We start from the raw sequence: 19,755 nt of genomic DNA, 5'->3' as shown, positions 1-19,755 counted from the left end.
ATAAAAAACATTTATCCCCCAGCACCCAAAGGCTTTCAGGAGAACAAGAGTGATGTGGAATCAAATGAGATGAGGCCACAACCTTTACAGAATAGAAAAGAAAATATATTATTTTGGTTTTACCCCTTGAACAATGAGGTATAGATAATTTCCTTGCCTTTCATACAAGTGAAGGTGAGAGGTGCCTGTGCTCCAACAGCATCCAAGGAACTGAAGGAATTTGAGGAGAAACTGGATCTTGGAGAGACCCAGGTTTAACATCAAGTCAATAACTGGAGCCTGACCTTTTCCCTGGCACACTGCAAAGGTTAGGAAATGCCTGTCAAGGAATTTTTCTCCTTTTAATCTAAATTGTCCATATTGGCTGGGTTACATTCATCAAGTTACACCTTCATCCTGCATCCCGTGGGGAACACGGATTTGCAGATAATCTGACTTTGCAGCCAAGAATGTCTTTGTTTTGCTAACAGAGATGCAGGAGTTCCCTGCAGCAGCTTCCCCTCAGCTCCTGCAGCCCCAGGGTCCTGTGTGGCTGGAGCTGCCTGGGATGGGCAAAGCTGTCTCCTGGAAAAGCCAGGAACTGGGCCCAGGCAGGGATCCCTGATGGGATTTAACTTTTAGGGTAGTCTTGCCCTCGTGAATTAAGGGAGAGGCAAAAGAGGAGAGGCCATCTGTCACCGTCTGGGGGCTGTGTACAGATCACAAACGGGACGGGACTGCTGGGAACCTGCCTTGAGCTGGTTTATTTTCCACCATCACTCTCATTCCATGGTTGTGACAATGGGAAGATGCCAGCAGCTCACATCCCAGGCAGCAGACCAAGAACTCAATGTTACAACTCACTTTAAAATTTTATTGACCAATCACAAAAAGCAAAAGCACATTGACAGTAGTTCTATCCAACCACTATAAGCACATGCACCTTCAGTTAAAACAGTGCTTGCTTATTTTGGATACAATACCTGCTTGTGAGCCTGAAAACACAATGCACAGAGCTCCATTATTAAGCTTAGAACTTCCTAACATCTCACTAGATATACTTTTCTGCAGCTTAGGGAGTTATTCTAGACAAGTGTTAATACACAGACCATTGCTCCATTTGTCCTTACTTTTCTACTTTTTACATAATTTTTTTGCTGATTTATTTTATGGCTACTGCTTAGCTCTAATCACAGTTCTGCTGTCTCTGAGGCCTGCCTTTTGCAGCTTTCCCAAAACCCTGTGATTTTATGCATTCCCACAGCCATCTAAGCCAGAAGGGAATAGCCAAGGTTGGGTGGCTCCTCCTCAGCTGCTGGGTGCCGGGGTCCGCTGTTATGTGTCTCTGCCCCGACACGGGGGGGCTGCAGAGCACCCCTGCTTTACCATGGGCACCCCATTCCTGGGCACAGCCTCCAGGAGGGCGAGGGTGATAAATGGGAATCACAGAATCAAAGAAGAGCCCAGGCTGAAAGAGATCCTGATCATCTGCTCTAGCCTCTCATGGAAAGGGAGCCTAGGTGAGGCTTTCTATCACTGGCCAGTCCCACCTGGAAATCCTCCAGCCCTGGGGACTCCCCCACATCCCTGGGCAAGTTGTTTCCAGGATTCTCACTGTAAAGACTTCTTGTGTCAAGACAAAACCTTTTCTGGGGCAACCTGTAGCCATTCCTTGTTTTCTCCACGGCTCTGTGGGACGAGAGAGAGGAAGAGGGAGCCTCCATCCTCTTTGTGGCACCTTCCAGACCTGGGCTGGGGGGATGAGGGGCCCCTGAGCCTTCTCATCCCCAGGCAGCAGGGACCCAGCTCCTCTGGTCTTTCCTCACAGGGCAGCTGCTTCCAGGTGGGAAGGAGCCTGCCAGGAGAGCAGAAAGCCAAGGAGATGGGCTGAAAGGGGTGGCCAATGGCTTGGAAAACCCACCCTCCTCCAAAAAAACCCGAAAAGCAGATGCTGCAGTCACTGACAAGGATTCCATTTCCATTCCCTGGAAAGGTCCAGCCCTTTTGGACCAGGCTGGCCCCCTGTCCCTGTGCCCCTGGCTGCCCTGTCCCCTCGCCCCCACACGCTGGCCACGGGCAGGGAGCGGAACTGGCACAGGGAATTGCCTTGTCACACACCTGCCAGCTTGGCACCACTTCTGTTTCTTCTTTTTTTTTTTTTTTTTTCCTCCCCCTCTTGGAGATTCAACATTTGTCCACAGTTCTCCTCGTGTACTTCAGCCAGAGCTCAATTTAAAATTATGTTGGTTGGAAAAAAAAAAAAAGGTGAGCAGCAAAGCTTTTGGAGGAAAAAATGGGGACACACACACTAGGGGAGGTGTAAGGACATCATTTAGAGCTCAGCTATTTGAGAAACGCTGATTTCCCTCTTTTATTTTCTTGTGCTGATCACATATTTCCGCATTTTCATGGAAGAAAAAAATAATCAGTGACTAGAATGATCAGGAATACTTATCCTGTATTCGGGCGTGGAGCCACTGGTTCCTTTCTCAAAGGAAACTCAGGAATGATTGGGCAATGAAGAAATTGTGAAGCACCAAAAGAGATTTTTTTACCTGAAGGAAGGCGTTATCCATGGACCCGTGGAGCACAATCCTGGCAGGGCACTCAGACATCCAAAGCTGTGGTGGTGCTCCATGAGATAAAAATGCCATTTAAATTCCCTCTAGGGCTCCTTGGAAGGGCAGCGCTGCACGGCTGCACCATCTCGTGGTGTGACCGAGCCCTGCACGGCCAGAGCCTTCAAACCCTGCTTTTTTCCAAGACTTCCATCACTGACACATCAAAGCCAAACGCTGCCACCGCCAGACCTTGGAGCACCACAATCCCGAGCCACAAAGGCTCTCCAGACATTCCTCCCTCATGCTCCTCTTTGGGATGCAACAATCCAATTGTTTTCCAAGCATCACCACCCTGAGTATTTGCCTGATCCCCCTGGTTGTTATTCCAAGATCTATCCAGCAGGTCAGGGCTCAGACCAGTGGGTGGTTACTCATCTGAACCTGCTCAGGGTGACTAAGATCTGCTACACAGAATTCCAGTGAGGCCAAGGCTCCAGTCACTACTGAGAGGGAAAACCAGAAGGAAAATGAAGAGTCACAGAGCTGCAGCCCTGTGATGCAGAGCCAAGGGCAGGACCTGTACGTGCTCAGCCTCAGCCCTACTCCTACACAGCACCGGGTCCCTCTCAGCTCTGAGCCCTTCCCAACCAAAATGATTCTGTAATTCTGTCATTAAATGGGTTCTTTACATTCTTCTGACAAAAATCTTCCCCTCCTCTTCTAGATGCATTTGTTTGTGAAGGAAAAAGATGCACTAAAGACCCCACAGATAAATTTTATACAGACCTCTGGTTCTCAGTCTCTGAGGGTACAGCAGGTATTAACCAGGGGATCAGGCAGAGACTAGAAAGAAAGAAACCTAACAGCATCTATAAAATAATTTTCCAATTAAAAACACACATGGAAATGCCAGACTTTCACCTTTCTGTGGGCTTGTCTTGCAGCAAATGCTTAACTTACAACTTCTTCAGCCTGATCCTTCCATGCAGACCTAACTCGGGACCTGTGCCAGGTGAGAAACTGCTTCTTTGGGCACCTTGACCCCATCCAGCTCCAGCAGAAGGCAGCTCCCCCAGCTTCCTTCCCTCAGGAATGGATGTTTGCTGCAGGCTGGGTGACCCAAGACCTGTGCCAGCTCAGCTGCCCAACATCAGCGCTCGCAGCAGGCACTGCCACAGTCACGGAGAGGGGACACCACAGCCTGGGAAAAAGGCAGCCATCCTGATCCACTCTCAGCCCCATTTATCCCTAAAAACCCAGGACAGGCAGGTGAAAAACAAACTGCTCCAGGGATGCTGGGAATGTCATGGTACAAGGGGTGCTGCATGGGGTTTGTACACAAACCCCACCAGCCACCATCAGGTTTTCTCCTGCCCCCTTACCCCCTCCCACAATCCAGGATCTTGCTCCTTTTCTCAGCTCCATCTTACAGGCTGTAGTGGCTTTGGAAAGCAGCCCGATGGATTTATCCAAACCTCAGCAGGTTAACCAACAGGAACAGGAGCTGAACCTTTCTGCCAAATCTGCTGGCAGAGGAAGAAGGCCTTGGTGCTCAGCAGTCAAAGCTTTCATCTTCACTAAAGCCCAGCAGCTCCCAGGAGTTGAGAAAATGGAATGAGAACTTTCTGGCCTGATTCTCTGAAGTCTTTGCTTCCCCCTCCCAACGCTTTCCCCACAGAGAATGGCATGTGGACAGAGAAAGGGGGATTTCTGGGAACAGACCTAAACTATTTGCATTATCAGACATGAAAAGAATGAAAAAAATAACACAGATAGTTTATTGTCAAACTGAATCAAAGCATGAAAAAAAAAATTACAAGGTTACACTGTAAAGAAACTTGGTTTTCATCACAAAAGCTCATTAAAATCAAAGAAAACAACCCATTGTCAAGCCAGCAACTCCCCAACAACCCCCCCGAGCTTCTGAGTGCAACATTTATTGCAAGGCTGGGAATTCAGAGGCGGTGACATCACATTTGTAGGGACAAAAGGATCACCCCTCATTATCTGGAGGGACAGAGGTTCTCGAGGGGGTGACACGTGTCTGGCTGAGCGGTGACTCCTCTGTTCCCTCTGAGCAGCAGCAGCCTTGTCCTTGCTGGGGTGCAGCCCGAGGTGAGGAGGCTGATGGGTGCCAGATGCGCTTGTGTCCAGCTTTTCCTGCCTTTCCACCCTCACCAGGTGTGTCCATGTCATGAAATCAAAGCCTGGGTGCAAAACCGAGCGATGCGGGTTTGGGGAGAGCAGTGGGATGCACCACGGGGGGGCACAGCCACAGCCACCACCTCCAGAATCTTTGTGACCCCGTTTTAGCCATGGCCAACCCTCACTTTTTGACACTGGGGTGCACTGCAGAGGGAACCCTGCCCTGTGGAGCCACACTGATCCCCGAGCATCCTGTGCCTCAGAAATGGCCTGAACACGGCTTCAACCACGGACACCCTGCTCCCAGCACAGCTCCTTCCCAACACAACTCCTGCAGCTTCCCAAGGCTGCCAGCACGGCTCCTTCCCAACACAACTGCAGCTTTCCAGCCTGTCCAAACCAGCGGGTTACCCACTGATCACTCCTTCTCCAGCAGCTCCAGCAGAACCAGAGGAATCCAGAACGTTCCTGGGCTCCTGCCAGCGTGGCTGGGCTGGTGGGAAGTCTGGATGGCAAATGTTGCTTGCCAGGAAAACTGCTGGAGGCTGCATCCCACCTGGAGCAGCCCTACCCCATCCTGCAGGGAACTGCAGAGCAGTTGGCTTTCCTTCTGAGTCAAAAGAGAACAAAAAAGGGGGAAAAACCCATTGGAAAGCCTATAGGTGTATAGACTATTGTGTATTCAGTTCTGCAGACACTTGGTTTCTGTCAGCACAGAACAACAGGATCTTTCTCACCACTATAAATGAGCTGTTTTATGAATTTTGAAACACTTGTTTTACCAAGTGAAAAAAAAGAAGAAAAAAAAAAAAAAGAGAGAAAGGCATCTTTATCCTAAGTAGCAGCTAAGGAGATTGGTAAAATCAAAAACCAAACCAAACCAAACCTAAAAAATCAAAAACCTGACCAACCAGTACCAAGTAAAGGCAGGCCAGGTCATTCCAACCAATTACAGGACTAACTAAAAATATTTTTAATTGCAACTAATGTGCTATCTTGAGCCAGCTGCTAATTCCAACAGGCCTGAGGTTTTCTGCTCATAAAGCATCAATAATATGTGCCTTTTCCTAGAAAGGAAGGCTCTGCCTAAGTCTTACTGTGTCAGATAAAAAGCCCCAAAATAGATTTTTCCAACAAAATAAAGTGTTTTATTCAGATATTCATGTGGATATGGCAGTGATGTTAAGAACAGCTATTCAAGTAGCTGAAGTAAGCCCTTCAAAAGAAGTCACACAGCTTTGAGACTTGAACAAATTATTGTATGATCTCATCCAAGAGATCTAAATAGCTGGAACATCTGCAAGAGTCGCCACCAATTTATTTAGCAGAGTTCATCAGTAGTTCATCAGCTCTGTTTGCACAAGCAGGTGCCAGGGCAGCCACTGAGGAGTCCTGCACGTGACTGAGAGGAGAGAGGGAGGAGGGTGGGACAGGGATGGGTGATTTTACCCTCTAACACGGATGTGCATTAGCAGCAGTGAAGTCCCTGCTGAATCAGTGCCTGTTACTGAAAGAGAAGTGCAGAAATGCTTTTTTTTTTTTTTTTTCCCAGAGAAGTATTACATGCACAAGTAACTATATTGTTAAAATTTTTTATTTGTGACAGTAAAGAAACCATTCAATACCTGATTGACAATACTTCTCTCTCCTGCAAACACTCATATGGTATCTGTAGTGTTTCTCAAGTATTGCTGGATTGTTCATTGCAACAAAGTGTAAACAGCTCCATCATAAGGAAAAAAAAAAAAAAAGGAAAAAAAGAAAGAAAGAAAGAAAGAAACTTTTCCATTGCTTACTCCTCTGTTGAGGAGCTCCCAATAGATCTTTAACAAGAAATAAGAGAGAGTCAGCTGGGATTTTACAACATCATGTGAAACAGAAAACTGACAGCTGGTTTTGCATAGTTAGCCCAGAGATTTTGAAGCAATTGCCCCACGCCGGTCTCACCTGCCCCTCCTTGCCCCACAAAGGCAAAAAACATCACAGCACCTTGGAATCAGAGGCACAAACTTGTTTTTGTTTTACAAATAGGGCTGTGCGGAACTCTGGTTTATTAGGTTAAAAACAATCTGTCCAACAGAGGGTTACGCCTTCGGAAGTCACACAGCTACAGATTCTTTTTCTTGGTTTTTTTTTTTCTTTTTTTTTTTTTTTTAACATTGAAATTTCAAAAGCTGCAACATCAGCACACACCAGTGTCATTTAGATACTTTATTGTCCCCAACCAGTCTAATCAAAATCATGCTGTAAGAAAAGTGATTGCGTACACCGACAACCAAAAACGCCTCCAGGTGTTGAGTTTCTTCCACGTATAACTTTTGCTGTTTTAATAAAGATCAAAAGGGCGAAACAAAGAGACAAATTATTCTTCCAAAGCTACCTAAATGAACAGAGCAATATTGTACATTTGCCACCATCTCCCCATGCCCAGCCTGCCACGCCTCGTGGTGTGAACAAGGATTCTGCGCACAGCCCTAAGGTTACAAATGGCAATTTCTTTGTTAATACTTCCATTGGGTTTCAAGGGTCTAAGGCATTCTGCCTTACAGCTTAATTTAAAAATACCCATACAGGCAAAAAACCGTTTTTTTAACCCAACATAAAAAGGACAACAGAACTTCAGGCCAGGCAGCATGTCTTTAGAATGATCAACTGGGAAAGACTTTTTAATATTTCTATAATATCCAGAAATAGAACTGAAACCCAGGGTTTAGAACAGCCCTGGTAACCTGCATGCAGTAACTGAACTTCAAAATATGCAAGAGATTTAGGAAACAAGGTTTGTTTTGTTTTTTTTTCCTATTTGAATTTTTTTTTTAAAATCTTATATTGAAAATACAATCAAATACCCGTATTGCAAATTTTACAAACATTCCACTCGTTCTCTGACTTTATGGACAGAACTCTATTGCTTTTTTAGAATCTAGAAACTCTAAGTATATAGCGTATGTATATCCACGCAAACTCAACACTTGAAATTTCAAGTATGATGATAGTGTCAAAATAAACAACTGTGACAGTTGTTGGCCAAATCTGAATACTCAGGGGAGTCCAAACCTGATTGCAGAGCACTCTGAGTTTTATTCCCATATGAGTTGGGTGGGTTAAAAAAAATAGAACTGATCAGAACTTATACAAAATACTCTTAATACTAACAGAGATCAAAGCTGTGCTACGTTTTTTGTCTTTGTATTGTCACCAAGTGTCATTTTAATGCTGTACTAAGTTACAGTAAGTTGGGTTTTTCAAAATTTGGGGGGTTTTAAGAGCCAAAATTCTACAGCACAAGTATGGTTGTACAGAACATCATCAGAACTGTTCCTCCAGAGGCTGGTGCAGAAGTTCAGTTGCCCATTCTATGTGGATTTGAAAACAATACAAGACACTTTAATAATATAATCAACATTCATTCACAGACTTAAGGCAACTGGTTCATGAAATCACTGTTTCCAGAGATGCAAACGGGTGACACGGTTTGTCTCACGTCCAACAGGTCACAACTGTCACACGGGCCTGTCTCGTGGGTTATTTACTCATTGTCTGATTGTTTGGTCTAATGCTAACGAGAAAAAGTCTTTGCATTTCTTCAGCCATTCCTCTCATACCTGCACAACTAACTACAACCTGAATACTTCCCTGCAAACTGCACTGGGGCCCAGGAGCCACAGGCACAGTTGAAAATACTGCTCAGAGAACAACTTTTTTTTTTTTTTGGCAGCTTACAGTTTCATTACTCTGGAGTAAAATACAAAATTAAACCATCTTAAACTGAAAGTAAACGTTAATGGACTAACCAGAATCCATACGTCCTTCTCCTTGTTGAAATTTTTTGTTATATTTTAAACAAAGTAGGCTTTTTTTTTTTTTTTTTAGCTTTTTCATTTTTAAGCTCGACACTTTGTCTTTTTGTTGTGGCACAGATTTATACAGTACTAAAGTGATGCCAGCTGGTAAAGAAACAAAAGTGTGATGCCTTACAGACTCATAGGTGTGATGGGACTGCCTCCAGCACCCCTGGGCCCAGCCACAGCTGGAGCACAGCTGCACTGCAAGGGGGGCTCAGTTTGGTGCTGCACCCACCACCACCCCCTCGCTGCCTGTGCAGACTGGCCTGCCCCTCTCAGGTGGATTTGTTAAGCTGCTTCACCAACGTTTTTGAGACAAGGATCACAAGCCCCAGGTCCATCGCAAAGGAATTTGTTTTTTTCCCAAGTCACCGGGACTTTTCGAGGAAAAGAGAAAAGGCAAAGGGGGTCTACAATTCAGAATTTAGCACGAGGCTAATTAGAAGCACCAAATAATCCATTTAGTCTTCTCTGATGACAGCCAAAGGCAGCTGCACTTTTTATGTTTGCAGATTTCTGCTGTGGACCATAACTGAAAGGTGACACTGGAAAGGGGGAGGGAAAAAAAGGTGTGCCTTGTTCTTCAAAGGCATAAAATATTTAAAAATCATTCATCTGAAATACCTATGGCACTGCAGAAGATGTTAAGCAGGCTCTCAGATTCAGAGATGAGTGTAACTCAACTCCAAAGCCAGAGGACCAATTTTAGTCTAGGCTAGTAACTTCTGCCCTTCCAGCAAGACTTGATACAGCTCATAATCTGCACATTACACCTTGGGGAAAAAGGGATACAAATCAAAGTTGTGGGCAGCAAACTTCCTGCAATTTCATGTATCAAAGAAAGGAGAGGGCTTCATCTTAATTGAAAAAATTGAAAAAAAAAATCCTTTACAGGTCACCTTTAACTGGTATATGAGATACCAATGGATTAATCCATGGGGGTGGGTTATGAAGCCTGCATTTTATTTATTGCCCAAGTTTGCAGCTTACAGAAAATGTCTCATAGCACAGGCACAGTGGCAAAAACAGTATAACAGCCGATGGTCAACTCCATTTGGTGAGTATACAGTAGCAGCAATGAAAAGAAAAAAGTACTCCAAACAGCTCAATGTAGATCCAGCTTCCCCAGATGGGTTGTTTTGAGAAAAGAATCTTAAGCTAATAAATAGATCTCCTTGCTGTTCTCCAAGATAATGGTTTTCCAAAAAAGAAGAGGCATGGCAGTTGTGCGTAAGCAGAGACAGCAGAACTTCATCTGTCTGGAATTAAAGGTGCTTTAGGTCTATCAGCCACCTCGTTTCCTCAACTCCATCACTCCCTAAATACTCAAACAACTGCAGATATGTTTTAAAACTGTGCCCAAAATCCTCATCAGTGAAACAACCGTGTTAATGACCCCAGTTCACCCCTCCCACGACCGCCTGAACCTTCTGAGCATGACAAAGTGTAACACAACTCATTGTCATCGTGGAGACAGGAACCCAGCATCTTGGTTTCAACTTTTTCCTTTGTTATATATTACAGTGCTCTATAAATTTTTTTTTTCCTTTTTCCTTTTAAAGCATTTAGACAATACAAGACTAAAAGATGTCTGGAAATACGTCTTATACAAAAATGAATTTTTATCTTAAAATAACATTCAAAAAGGCACTTCATTCTGTAAGAAAAAATTCAGAGTCAGGTCAACTGCTCTAAGCAGGGGGGTAAAATTGTCTGCATAGTGGGAGGGGAAGAAAGGGAGAGAAATTCAACTGCTGAAATACAAGCTTCTTTTTTTTTTTTGGCATGTTTTAAGAAAAGCTGATCCAGTAAAAGATGTCCATTTATGAAATTAATTAAAAGAGTCCCATTCAAAATAGCTTTTTTTTTTTTTCCTTTAAAAAAGTAGTCTGAACACATGACCTTAGGAGTCAGGCTTCTGAAGGCTTAATAGCATCACTCATGATTGTCCTTCGTGTCCAATGTAACAGGAAGATCAAGAGTAGCACTTCTGACTGGGGTGACCTCCCCAAGCTTACATTTGAAAGAGCTGAAAGAGATGGAGACAGCCTCTAGCAACTGCAATCTAGGAGCAGGACTCAGTCAGAGTTAAGGGCTACCTGTTGCAGAGTTTATGAAGCATACTGTAAACTTCTTCCTCTTTGCTTAGTCCTTCAAAGAAAGGAATAAGATCTAGCAGCTCTGTGTCTGTCATGTCATCAAACCAGGACTGCACAGGCACCTGAAACAAAGCAACCAATAAACACTGAGAGGGTTTCATGATGTGAAAGACACGTGAGTTTTGTCTGTGTAGGTGTTCTGTAACCATCATCATCATGCTAGAATAATCATGGCAATTAGCTACTCATTAGCATTCAGGTGGAGCAGCAGGGTCAACCCCAAGCCCAACCAGGACAGCTGAGCTTCACCTGCATGTCCAGGTGACCCACATGACCCCACCCTGGGCAGCTCTCCTTGCTCTGCCTCCTTGGTATCCAGAACAGACTGGAAGGCACACACAGGTTATGAAGCTGCAATGACACTTTATTTACAGGAATTATTTTTTTTCCCCTCTAAGAATGATCAGAGTGAGTCACCAGGCACAGGCAGGCAGCAACATCCCCTTCCAGCATGGGGTTTGGAGGAAATGTTTAACTGCAAGGGCAGAACATTGTTCAGTAAAAATGTTAGATCTAGTGAGTGGGTTCAGAAAACAACACGGATAATAACCCTTCTTAAATATGCAGGCTGGATTTGGGGAAGGTGTTCTGTGTATCTTCAGCACACTGAGGTCTTTCCAAGACTATCTTGGATCTTATTACAAGCTCTGGTTTCTGCAGAGACTCCAGTATCAGTCAGCCAGCAGCACTTTTCTATCCATGATTAAACCACTCTGACAAGGCCCTCAATTTCATCTCCCAAATTTCTACAGCTCATTATTTCCTTGGCACTGATTTCTGAGATACCAAATTATTATCTTGGATCAGGTTTTTAATTTTAACCATGAACATAAATTAGAGCTACAGGTCCTGGTTATTATAAATGGCAGCTTTAAACCATGTGTGGCACCAACCAGGAAAATGTTTTCACCCCATCACTTAGGGCATCACAATATTAGGATCTGAACTTGAAAGCTGACTGCTGGAAGATAAATAGCTCATGTTACTAAAAGAAAGAAAGAAAAAGAGCTATTCTGGAGAAGCAGGACTGTGCAAAGCAGTGCTCTTAATACAAGATTTCCTACACTGATTTTGAACAGTTCACAAAGAAGGCAGCCTAAAAACATCAAAGCAAACAGTGCACAGCCTGGTTGTCTAAAAGTCAGCAGATCTAAGAGTTCCAGCTTCTCCCCTGTCAGCTAAAGCAGATGTGAGCAGCTGTGCTGGCTGCAGCCATGGATGGAGCACCCCAGACCTCTCCATCAGAGCTCCTGGAGCCAGTACAAACACACAGTGAAAATGCACACTGCTCCTCATTGTTCTCCCCTACAGAACTGCTGCCTGCCCTTCATCCTTATTTCTCAACCTTGATTAACTTGTTGACTAACAGTTCTAAATTATGGAGGTATGACAAAAATAATTGAGAGAGGAACATAACAGCACAACAGGATCTTGGTTTTTTCTTTTGTTTCCCTTACCCACAAATGCAGATCTCAGTAGCAACCAGTAAATCATTAATTATCTTGCCTAATAAAATATTATTCACACAACGAAAAAAGATGGGAGTACCTAAAAAGAAGTTCAAGCATGTGGCATTCACATTCTCTGAAAAAAACCCTTTGCCCAGGATTTTTCTCCTGGGAAGCTGAGATGCCTCAGAGAAAAGGAAATTCTTATTTGCTTCTCCTGTGTTTTGCTCGTCTGGAATGTGTTTGGAGATTGTTTACCCACAGGTGATTGTTTCACTGGATTCTGGTGTGAGTTGTTTTCACTCTTTGGCCAATCAGTGCCAAGCTGTGTTGGGACTCTGGAGAGAGTCACAAGTTTTCATTATTATCTTTTTAGCATTCAGTAAGTGTCCTTTCTGTATTCTTTAGTATAGTATAGTATTCTTTAATATGATATAGTATTATAAAGTAATAAATTAGCCTTCTGAGAACATGGAGTCAGATTCATCATTCCTGCCTTCGTCAGGGGTGCCTGAAAATACAATACAAGCAAAACATTCTTTCTGCAGTCACTACTCCAAAGAACAAAATCTGTGCTGCAGGGCAGCTTTGTTTCTTAGAGCTAGGTTGGTTTTTCAGGTTCCACACCACTTGGTATTTCTGAGAACTGCTGGACCTCAAGCCAGCAGCCAAAGCTCAGTGCACACGAGCAGTCATGGTTGTGACACTCTGTCAAGATCACTTTGCCCATGTCCTTCACCACTTGGCAGTGAACCCCAGAACCCGCTGCAGCCTAAGAAAACACAGAACCTGACACAAGCCAGTGCTCTAAAAAGTCTATTTTCTGAATCACAAAACATGGGCAAGGGCCAGAGAGATGAAGTTAGGCTGGAGTATTCTGAATACTTACTGCATTTTCAGGATGGAAGATGTAAGATGCAGGAGAATTATCTACTATAATAACTTTACTCAGCTCACGGCCCAGTCGACTCAGGTCCTTCACATAATTCCCTCGGTGGAAAACACAGGATTCTCTAAAGAGCCTTGCCCTGAACACACCCCAGCGATCCAGTAAGTCAGCTACTGGGTCTGCATACTTAAAAATACAAGTCAGAAACATCAAGTTAGCCACAAGCACATAAGGCTGATTCACAAAGCCAGACAAAGAAGGGACAAGAAATAATTTCAGATAAAATGCCCTTTTTCTCCATTTTCTTCCCCGCTCCTTGTTAATTAACTCAACTGCCTGCAAACCTGAAGTGATTAATAAAGAGATAAAGCAAAAGTAGGACAATTATCTTTCTAGAGAAGGCTAACTTGCACTCTAAATGTTTTCTGTGATTTATTAATTATTTTATTCTCAGGGCCAACTTAGAGTTAACCTGAGAGTTTTCTAGAGGTTGATGGATCCAGAGATCTCACCTACCATTACCATAAAACCAGCCAATGCTACTAGAAAATCAATATGAAACTTTTCCCCAGCTGATTTGTTTCCATGTGCCTCTGAAGATAAACTGCAGGGAACAAATCTGAGCCTGATGTGGCTCTGCCAAATGATGCCCTTGGAGCAAATGGGTCAGCAAGACTCTTAAGATTATCAAATTGCATAATTGGGCCAAAAAAGATCATCCAAAGATGTTATTAATAAAAATACTCATGTACAATACCAGGGAAATTCTCATTTTATACATAAGATGATATTTTAAGTGAGGCACAGCTTAGAATCCAACCATTTATATAAACTGACCAAGAAGAAGTAGCCAAATAAACTTGAACATGAATAACCACATAGTTGAAAATGATAGTTACATCTTATTATTGCACAACAGGAGTTACCATTTTCCTATATTTTAAACCAAGAAAAAATCCTGATGTTGAAATCAATCACCTTTTGATTATGAAATAAGGCACATAATTTCAGTATGAAATTGGGGCAGTATTTAGGATTTTTTCAACATGACTGAACAGTATGTGGTAAAGAGAATGCAGGGAAAAAGGCTTTATAGAAGACCAGGGTCCTGTCCCCTGCCACCATCTCTACACCAGGCTGGAGCAAAAGCTTGCCATGCTAGAGCACTATTTAGAAATAACCAGTATCATTTTACAAACAAGACACCACAAATACAATACACTGAAGGAAGTGAAAAATTCCAGATCACTCTACTACTGTAACATCTACCACAAAAACTACCTACGAGCCACTACTGCTACTGCAGGACCAGAGGGCACAAAATATTCCTGGGGACGTTTCAAGCTTTGCAAAAAGGCCTCATTTTCTAACTCCAGGTTGAAATTGCACCTCAAGAGAGCAAGAAGCTTCTTGCTCCCAATTTCCAGTGAGTTTCTGAGTCACTGGTTGATGGTGCAGACAGGGTTTAATTCGGTGTTTTATTTCATGCCCAGCTTTCATGTGCTGCTTCACTGGCACGCTATTTGTTCTAATTTCTCACTATAACCATGGTAACTTGTGAGCCTTTCATATTGGCATCATGAGCAATGCATGGAGGCTACATTATGAGACAAGCCCATATGTGATGGTGTTACCATGGAAACACTTACCCACACACTAGCAGACAAAGTACACACTGTCAGACAAAGAAGCAGAAAAGAAGGGGAAAAATTAAGATAGTACCAACTGTGGAAATAATTATCCATAGAAAACCCAACCAAAAGTCCACTGACCAGCACCATAAGGGTTAAAGAGATGAAAGGAGGAACAAACCTTGGCTAGACTGGCTGTGAAGAGTACACATTCAAAGAGCTCTCCCATCCTCTGAAGAAACTCGTCCACATGTGGTCGTTTCAATACATAAACCTGGAATGATAACAGCATTTAGGTCAGATGGTGCTCAAGGAAAGGAAAAAAAAAAAAAAAAACCAAAAAAACAAACCACTCCTGCAATGCCAGCACTTGAAACAAAAGTTAACAGGGAAGCAGTTCAAATGAAATGCTGGGGAAAAAGGAAAGTATGCAAGATAAAAGTAGAGATCCAATAATGAGAGATTGGCACACACGGGCTGCCAAGCCCCTGCTGGTTATGGAACTGCAAACACTGAGCATCATCAGGAGTGTGCTCCTCAAAAAATCTCATTAAAGGCAAAGGGAGACAGGAGGGCTTCTCAGGAAGTGAGGATTCAGATCTCTCCACCAAACCCATTCTGGTGCTGGGAAGCTGAGGAGCGTCACAGAAGGAATAAATCTGATGAAGCCTCTCTGACAGCAGGAATTGCTCAATAGGGACCTGTTTTCCTTCTGTGGCTGTCTCATTTCTGAAATTCCAGGTGCTAAGTACCATAGCTCACTATGGAGAGTGACCAAGCCCTCCAGCTCTACAGGGAACTTTTTTCACCAAAAATCTTCCCAGCACCACGCAGAACATCTAAAAATGCTGGGTTTGAAATGTGACAGAATCTACAGCATCTTCTAAAGAGGACTTTGCCAAAAGATGGCAAATTCCCAGGATTTCTCTCCTCTTCAGCATCCTGCCTTCAGCAGTGCTCTGCTGCCTTTAGCACTGCCTTGGCTGCCTGCTGTCAACAACCTGATTAGCAGATTATTAAAACCTCCCTGCTTCTCCTTGCAGAGCACACAAGATGATTTTGTGCTCACAGAAAATACCAAAACAAGGGAAGTGCTGCTCAGAAAGCTTGGAAACAGCTCACAATATACTAGGAAGCTGAAGAGGGGAGTCTGCTTGAAAAATATTTATCTGTCTTGTTTGCAGTTAGATTAAAAGTTTGAGAGAAAATATTGGCAGCATTTTATCTTCTTTTGTTTGGCAAATAATCCCTAATAATGGAAATTTCAAGTGGAGAAGTCTGGCATAGAGCTGAGTTCAGGAAGAATTGCAAGACTGATGCTATTTCAGGAATGTAATTCTTTGATATGTAAAACTAGATTAATTGAATGTATTTTACTAGATTCCTATTAATAAGAGGTAAAAAAAAAAAAAATCAAGGTACTCAGAGAAAAAGCCTGAAGGAGAAAAATATGGAAACAGCAGCTTGAACTCAAGTGTAACAATTAAAGCCTTCAGCAAAAGAAGAAAAAAGAAACTGTGTAATTGAAATTGAAGACCTAAATTTGAAAGTAAAGCTTTTTTAAAAACACATATGATGGAGTTGTACCTTAATGACTAAAGCAGAAATGTTAATTTTCCCCTTTATGCAGCATACAGATCATACCATGAAGTCTTTATCTCTTTTAAGTTATTTCTATGAAATTTATCTAAACTATTTCTGACCCCATAAACATTACATTCAAACTTTGATACAGATAACAATTTATAACCCAGATTTTTTTTAACAACCACAGCAGCACCTAACACATCAAATAATGGTGACATTTTATGGATTAAAGACAGTTAACAGAAGTACTTCACCACCACTCTCTTCCCAGATAATTACAACGTTTCCTGTATTTCACCAGGCATAAACCAAGTAATTTCCTCTCCTATAACAACACAATTAATTTTTCATTTAATTCTTTCTACACAAAGTAGTGCTGTAGTATTTCCTCTCCAGATTCCACCTTTTAATTTTTTTAAAAGACAGAAAGACAGCTGCAGTCCCTCTGAGAGTTTCCTGAGAGTTTCCAACTTCCCAGATGTGAGAGGAAAGACATCAATATCCAAGTTAATTACTCAGTTCTTGATTCTTTAGCCTTAATTTTATTCCTACACTTATTTTTGAGAGCACAAAAGGGGCACCCCAGAGTCTTAACATCATTCTTGGAGAGTTAGTGCTGGAATTTAATATTAATTTCCCTTTTAAAGCCCAGTGCTTCCAGCCTCAGCAGAAGAAGTCTCCTCTTTGCTCTCCATCCCTATCTCTACCCCTGTCAGTGAAGTATTTCCACTTGGAATGTAATTACAAACTCCCTGCCAAGGATCTGAACTTTGCTGCTTGCAACACAAGCCACCTCCTCCATCAGGAGCACTCAGTAAATCAACCCCAGAGCTGCAGCCCCAGAGCCACAGCCTGGGCTGCACTGGCTAGCCTTGGCAATAAACACTCCTCTGGCTGTTTTTAGAGCTCCTAATTCTGCCCCTAATTCAGGATTAGCTGTGAATACACAGCAATTTTAGCTGGATGGTCTCCCTTCTGCAGTTCAGGGCTCCTGATCCACCACAGAGCACTCACAGCCTTCTCTACTTGAGTTTCTCCTGCTGCTTTGCCTTAAATCTTTCTCTACTGGGATCTGGCCAACAGATTTGCTTCTCATGTTAAATGGCTAATTAATAATAAATGTCATCTCTTAAGATAAAGTCTCACCAAATTTTTCCCTTAATTATTTCCCTCTGTAAAAAGCCCCAATTCCTTCACCCTTTTTTTTTTTTTTTTTTGGCAGAACGTTATCTTAATACTCTGGATAGTTATTCTCCAGAGTTGATTTCTTTGAGAAGTCCTACTTAGAGCCTGGAAACAACTCCAAAATGTACTGGTATCCTGGGCTACAAAATCTCTTTGGTTTACTCCACATAGAAAGCTTTCTTCAGCTGACAGTGCAGCTCTTTTCTCCTCTTCCTTCTCATTTGGAATTTCTTCCCTCTTTACTTTGTTAGTGGCTGGACTTGAATCTCAATGCTGCATGGTTATTTGTGGCTTGGCTTTTTCCTCCACTGCCTGATGTCTTCAGTTGAAATCTCTAGACTAACTGGCTCCTGGCATTTTTCTGAGATTTATATACTGTCTTCAGGGCATTAAAAAAAAAAAAAAAAATCCCTTTTTTTTTTTTTTTTTTGTACGTTCACTAATTTTTTTCCTTATCACAGCAAGAATTTAGAAGAATATAGTATTTTTTAAATTATTTAAAATGAACCCTACTCAACATTTTAAGTACAAATCAAGCACTAGGCATGTTTCCACAGGATTCTTACAGCTGCTAATGGCAATTATCAAGCAATTATCTTTAATTGTTTTCAAGCATTTCATACTTCCACATGAATTTTCTATACCTCAAAGCAGCTTCAGCCTACTGAGACTCAGTATTTGTGAAACCCAAAGACAAACCCAGCTCATTTTCAACCAATTTAACAGGACACACAGAATTGCCTTTCAAAACCAGCTTTACAATGAGGAAATCTGCAAGTAATGGCCAAAAAATCTGCCCATGACAACTCCAACTCCTGTAATCTCCTGTTTCATGTCTCTTCTGAGCAGTGAGCAGAAAATCCCATGTGTCCCTCGTGGTCCTGGGTCACACAGCTGTGGCTGTGTCCCAGTGCAAGTAACCAAGAATAGGCCAGTTAGAATGGATACAGCCTATCCTGGATTACTTGAACCAGGCCACAGCCTTCTGCAAGAAAATCCATGAATTCTGTGCTTTACAGGAAGGAAATTTATTATTCAAACAGCCTTTCCCCCCATCATCATAGAAAGAAAAAAATTAGCTTCTTATATTCAAAGTATATATGGCAAATGTTCATTCAGCTTTCAACAATTAAAAATAAGCAATTAATTGAATTAACTTCCCTCACCCCAAACAAACACTTAAAAATTAGCTTTACTCAATAAACAAATTTTATTTAAAAATAAAATTCAAAGTAACACCAAATCAAACTCTTTACTCTTGAACACCAAAAGCAAGGCACAAAGCCACTGGAATTCAATTTGGATGAAAGATGAAGGACAAGCATTCCCTAAAAACCTTCACCCTTTGGGGATTAAAGCTGTATTTCTGGACTGGGCACTGTGGTCACACTGCTCTTGGTCAGTGGCTCCAAAGGAGAGGATGTGTTCCTGCAGAGTTAAATCAAGGTACCCAACAGGTGGAACATCTTCCTCCAGCCACCACCTCCACCCCCAACGAGCCTCCTCGCAGCTCCAACACATTCCACTGGATTTCCCACTTGTCATTTGGGAGAGCAGGACCAGCTCTGATCTCCTTTCACCCAGAGAACCAGAGTGGAATGAGAGGAGTGGCCAGAAGGGTCAGTTTGTACCAGAACCCCTTCTGTAGCTGGGCCATCACTCCCAGCACAGAGCAGAGTGCCCTGGTGGCCAAGGAGGCCAATGGCTCCGGGCCTGGGTCAGGAATGGGGTGGCAGCAGGAGCAGGGAGGTCACTCTGCCCCTGTCCCTGCTCTGCTGGGGTCACACCTGGAGTGCTGTGCCCAGCTCTGGCCCCTCAGTTTGGGAAGGACCTTGGGACACTGAGCACGGCCAGAGGGGACAGCGAGGCTGGAGAGGGGCTGGAACACAAACCCTGAGAGGAACCCCTGAGGGAGCTGGGGGTGCTCCCCTGGAGAAAAGGAGACTCAGGGGTGCCCTCCTCACTCTGCACAGCTCCTGAAAGGGGCCTGTGCTCAGCTGGGGCTGGGCTCTTTCTCCAGCAGCACTGACACAACCAGAGCACACAGCCTCCAGCTGCACCAAGGGAATACAGGCTGGATAGCAGGAAAAAGTTTTTTACAGAAAGGGTGATAAAGTTGTGGAATGGCTGCCTGGGGAGGTGGTGCAGTCACCATCCCTGGGTGTGTTTAACAAAGCCTGGATGTGGCACTGGGGGCCAGGGTTCAGTTGAGCTGTTGGGGCTGGGTTGGACTCCATGATCTTGAAGGTCTTTTCCAACCTGGTCATTCTGTGAAAATGTGGGATTCTCCCCTGGAACTTCAGCTGCCTCAGGATGGGCAGCTCTG

At 43.2% G+C, this 19,755-nt stretch overlaps 1 protein-coding gene across 5 annotated transcripts in view; it reads right to left on the bottom strand.

The window, feature by feature from the left end:
* Positions 1-6,263: 6,263 nt before the first annotated feature.
* CTDSPL (CTD small phosphatase like) overlaps positions 6,264-19,755 on the bottom strand; it is an 80,853-nt gene continuing 67,361 nt past the window's right edge. For 4 of the 5 annotated variants that reach the window (XM_041488134.1, XM_041488153.1, XM_041488161.1 and 1 more), the window contains 3 exons: positions 14,839-14,931; positions 13,027-13,212; positions 6,264-10,751 (listed from right to left, as the gene is read on the bottom strand). In XM_041488134.1, coding sequence (XP_041344068.1) covers positions 10,626-10,751; positions 13,027-13,212; positions 14,839-14,931 — 405 coding nt within the window. In that variant the 3' untranslated portion in view covers positions 6,264-10,625. Of the gene's footprint in view, positions 10,752-13,026; positions 13,213-14,675; positions 14,702-14,838; positions 14,932-19,755 lie in introns of those variants that run through there. The other variant, XM_041488170.1, reaches the window with a different exon arrangement.

The sequence above is a fragment of the Pyrgilauda ruficollis genome, unplaced genomic scaffold (assembly GCF_017590135.1).
Source record: "Pyrgilauda ruficollis isolate IOZ18807 unplaced genomic scaffold, ASM1759013v1 scaffold12, whole genome shotgun sequence".
In the NCBI taxonomy this organism is placed as follows: domain Eukaryota; kingdom Metazoa; phylum Chordata; class Aves; order Passeriformes; family Passeridae; genus Pyrgilauda; species Pyrgilauda ruficollis.
This window is presented reverse-complemented; position numbering and strand designations above follow the sequence as displayed.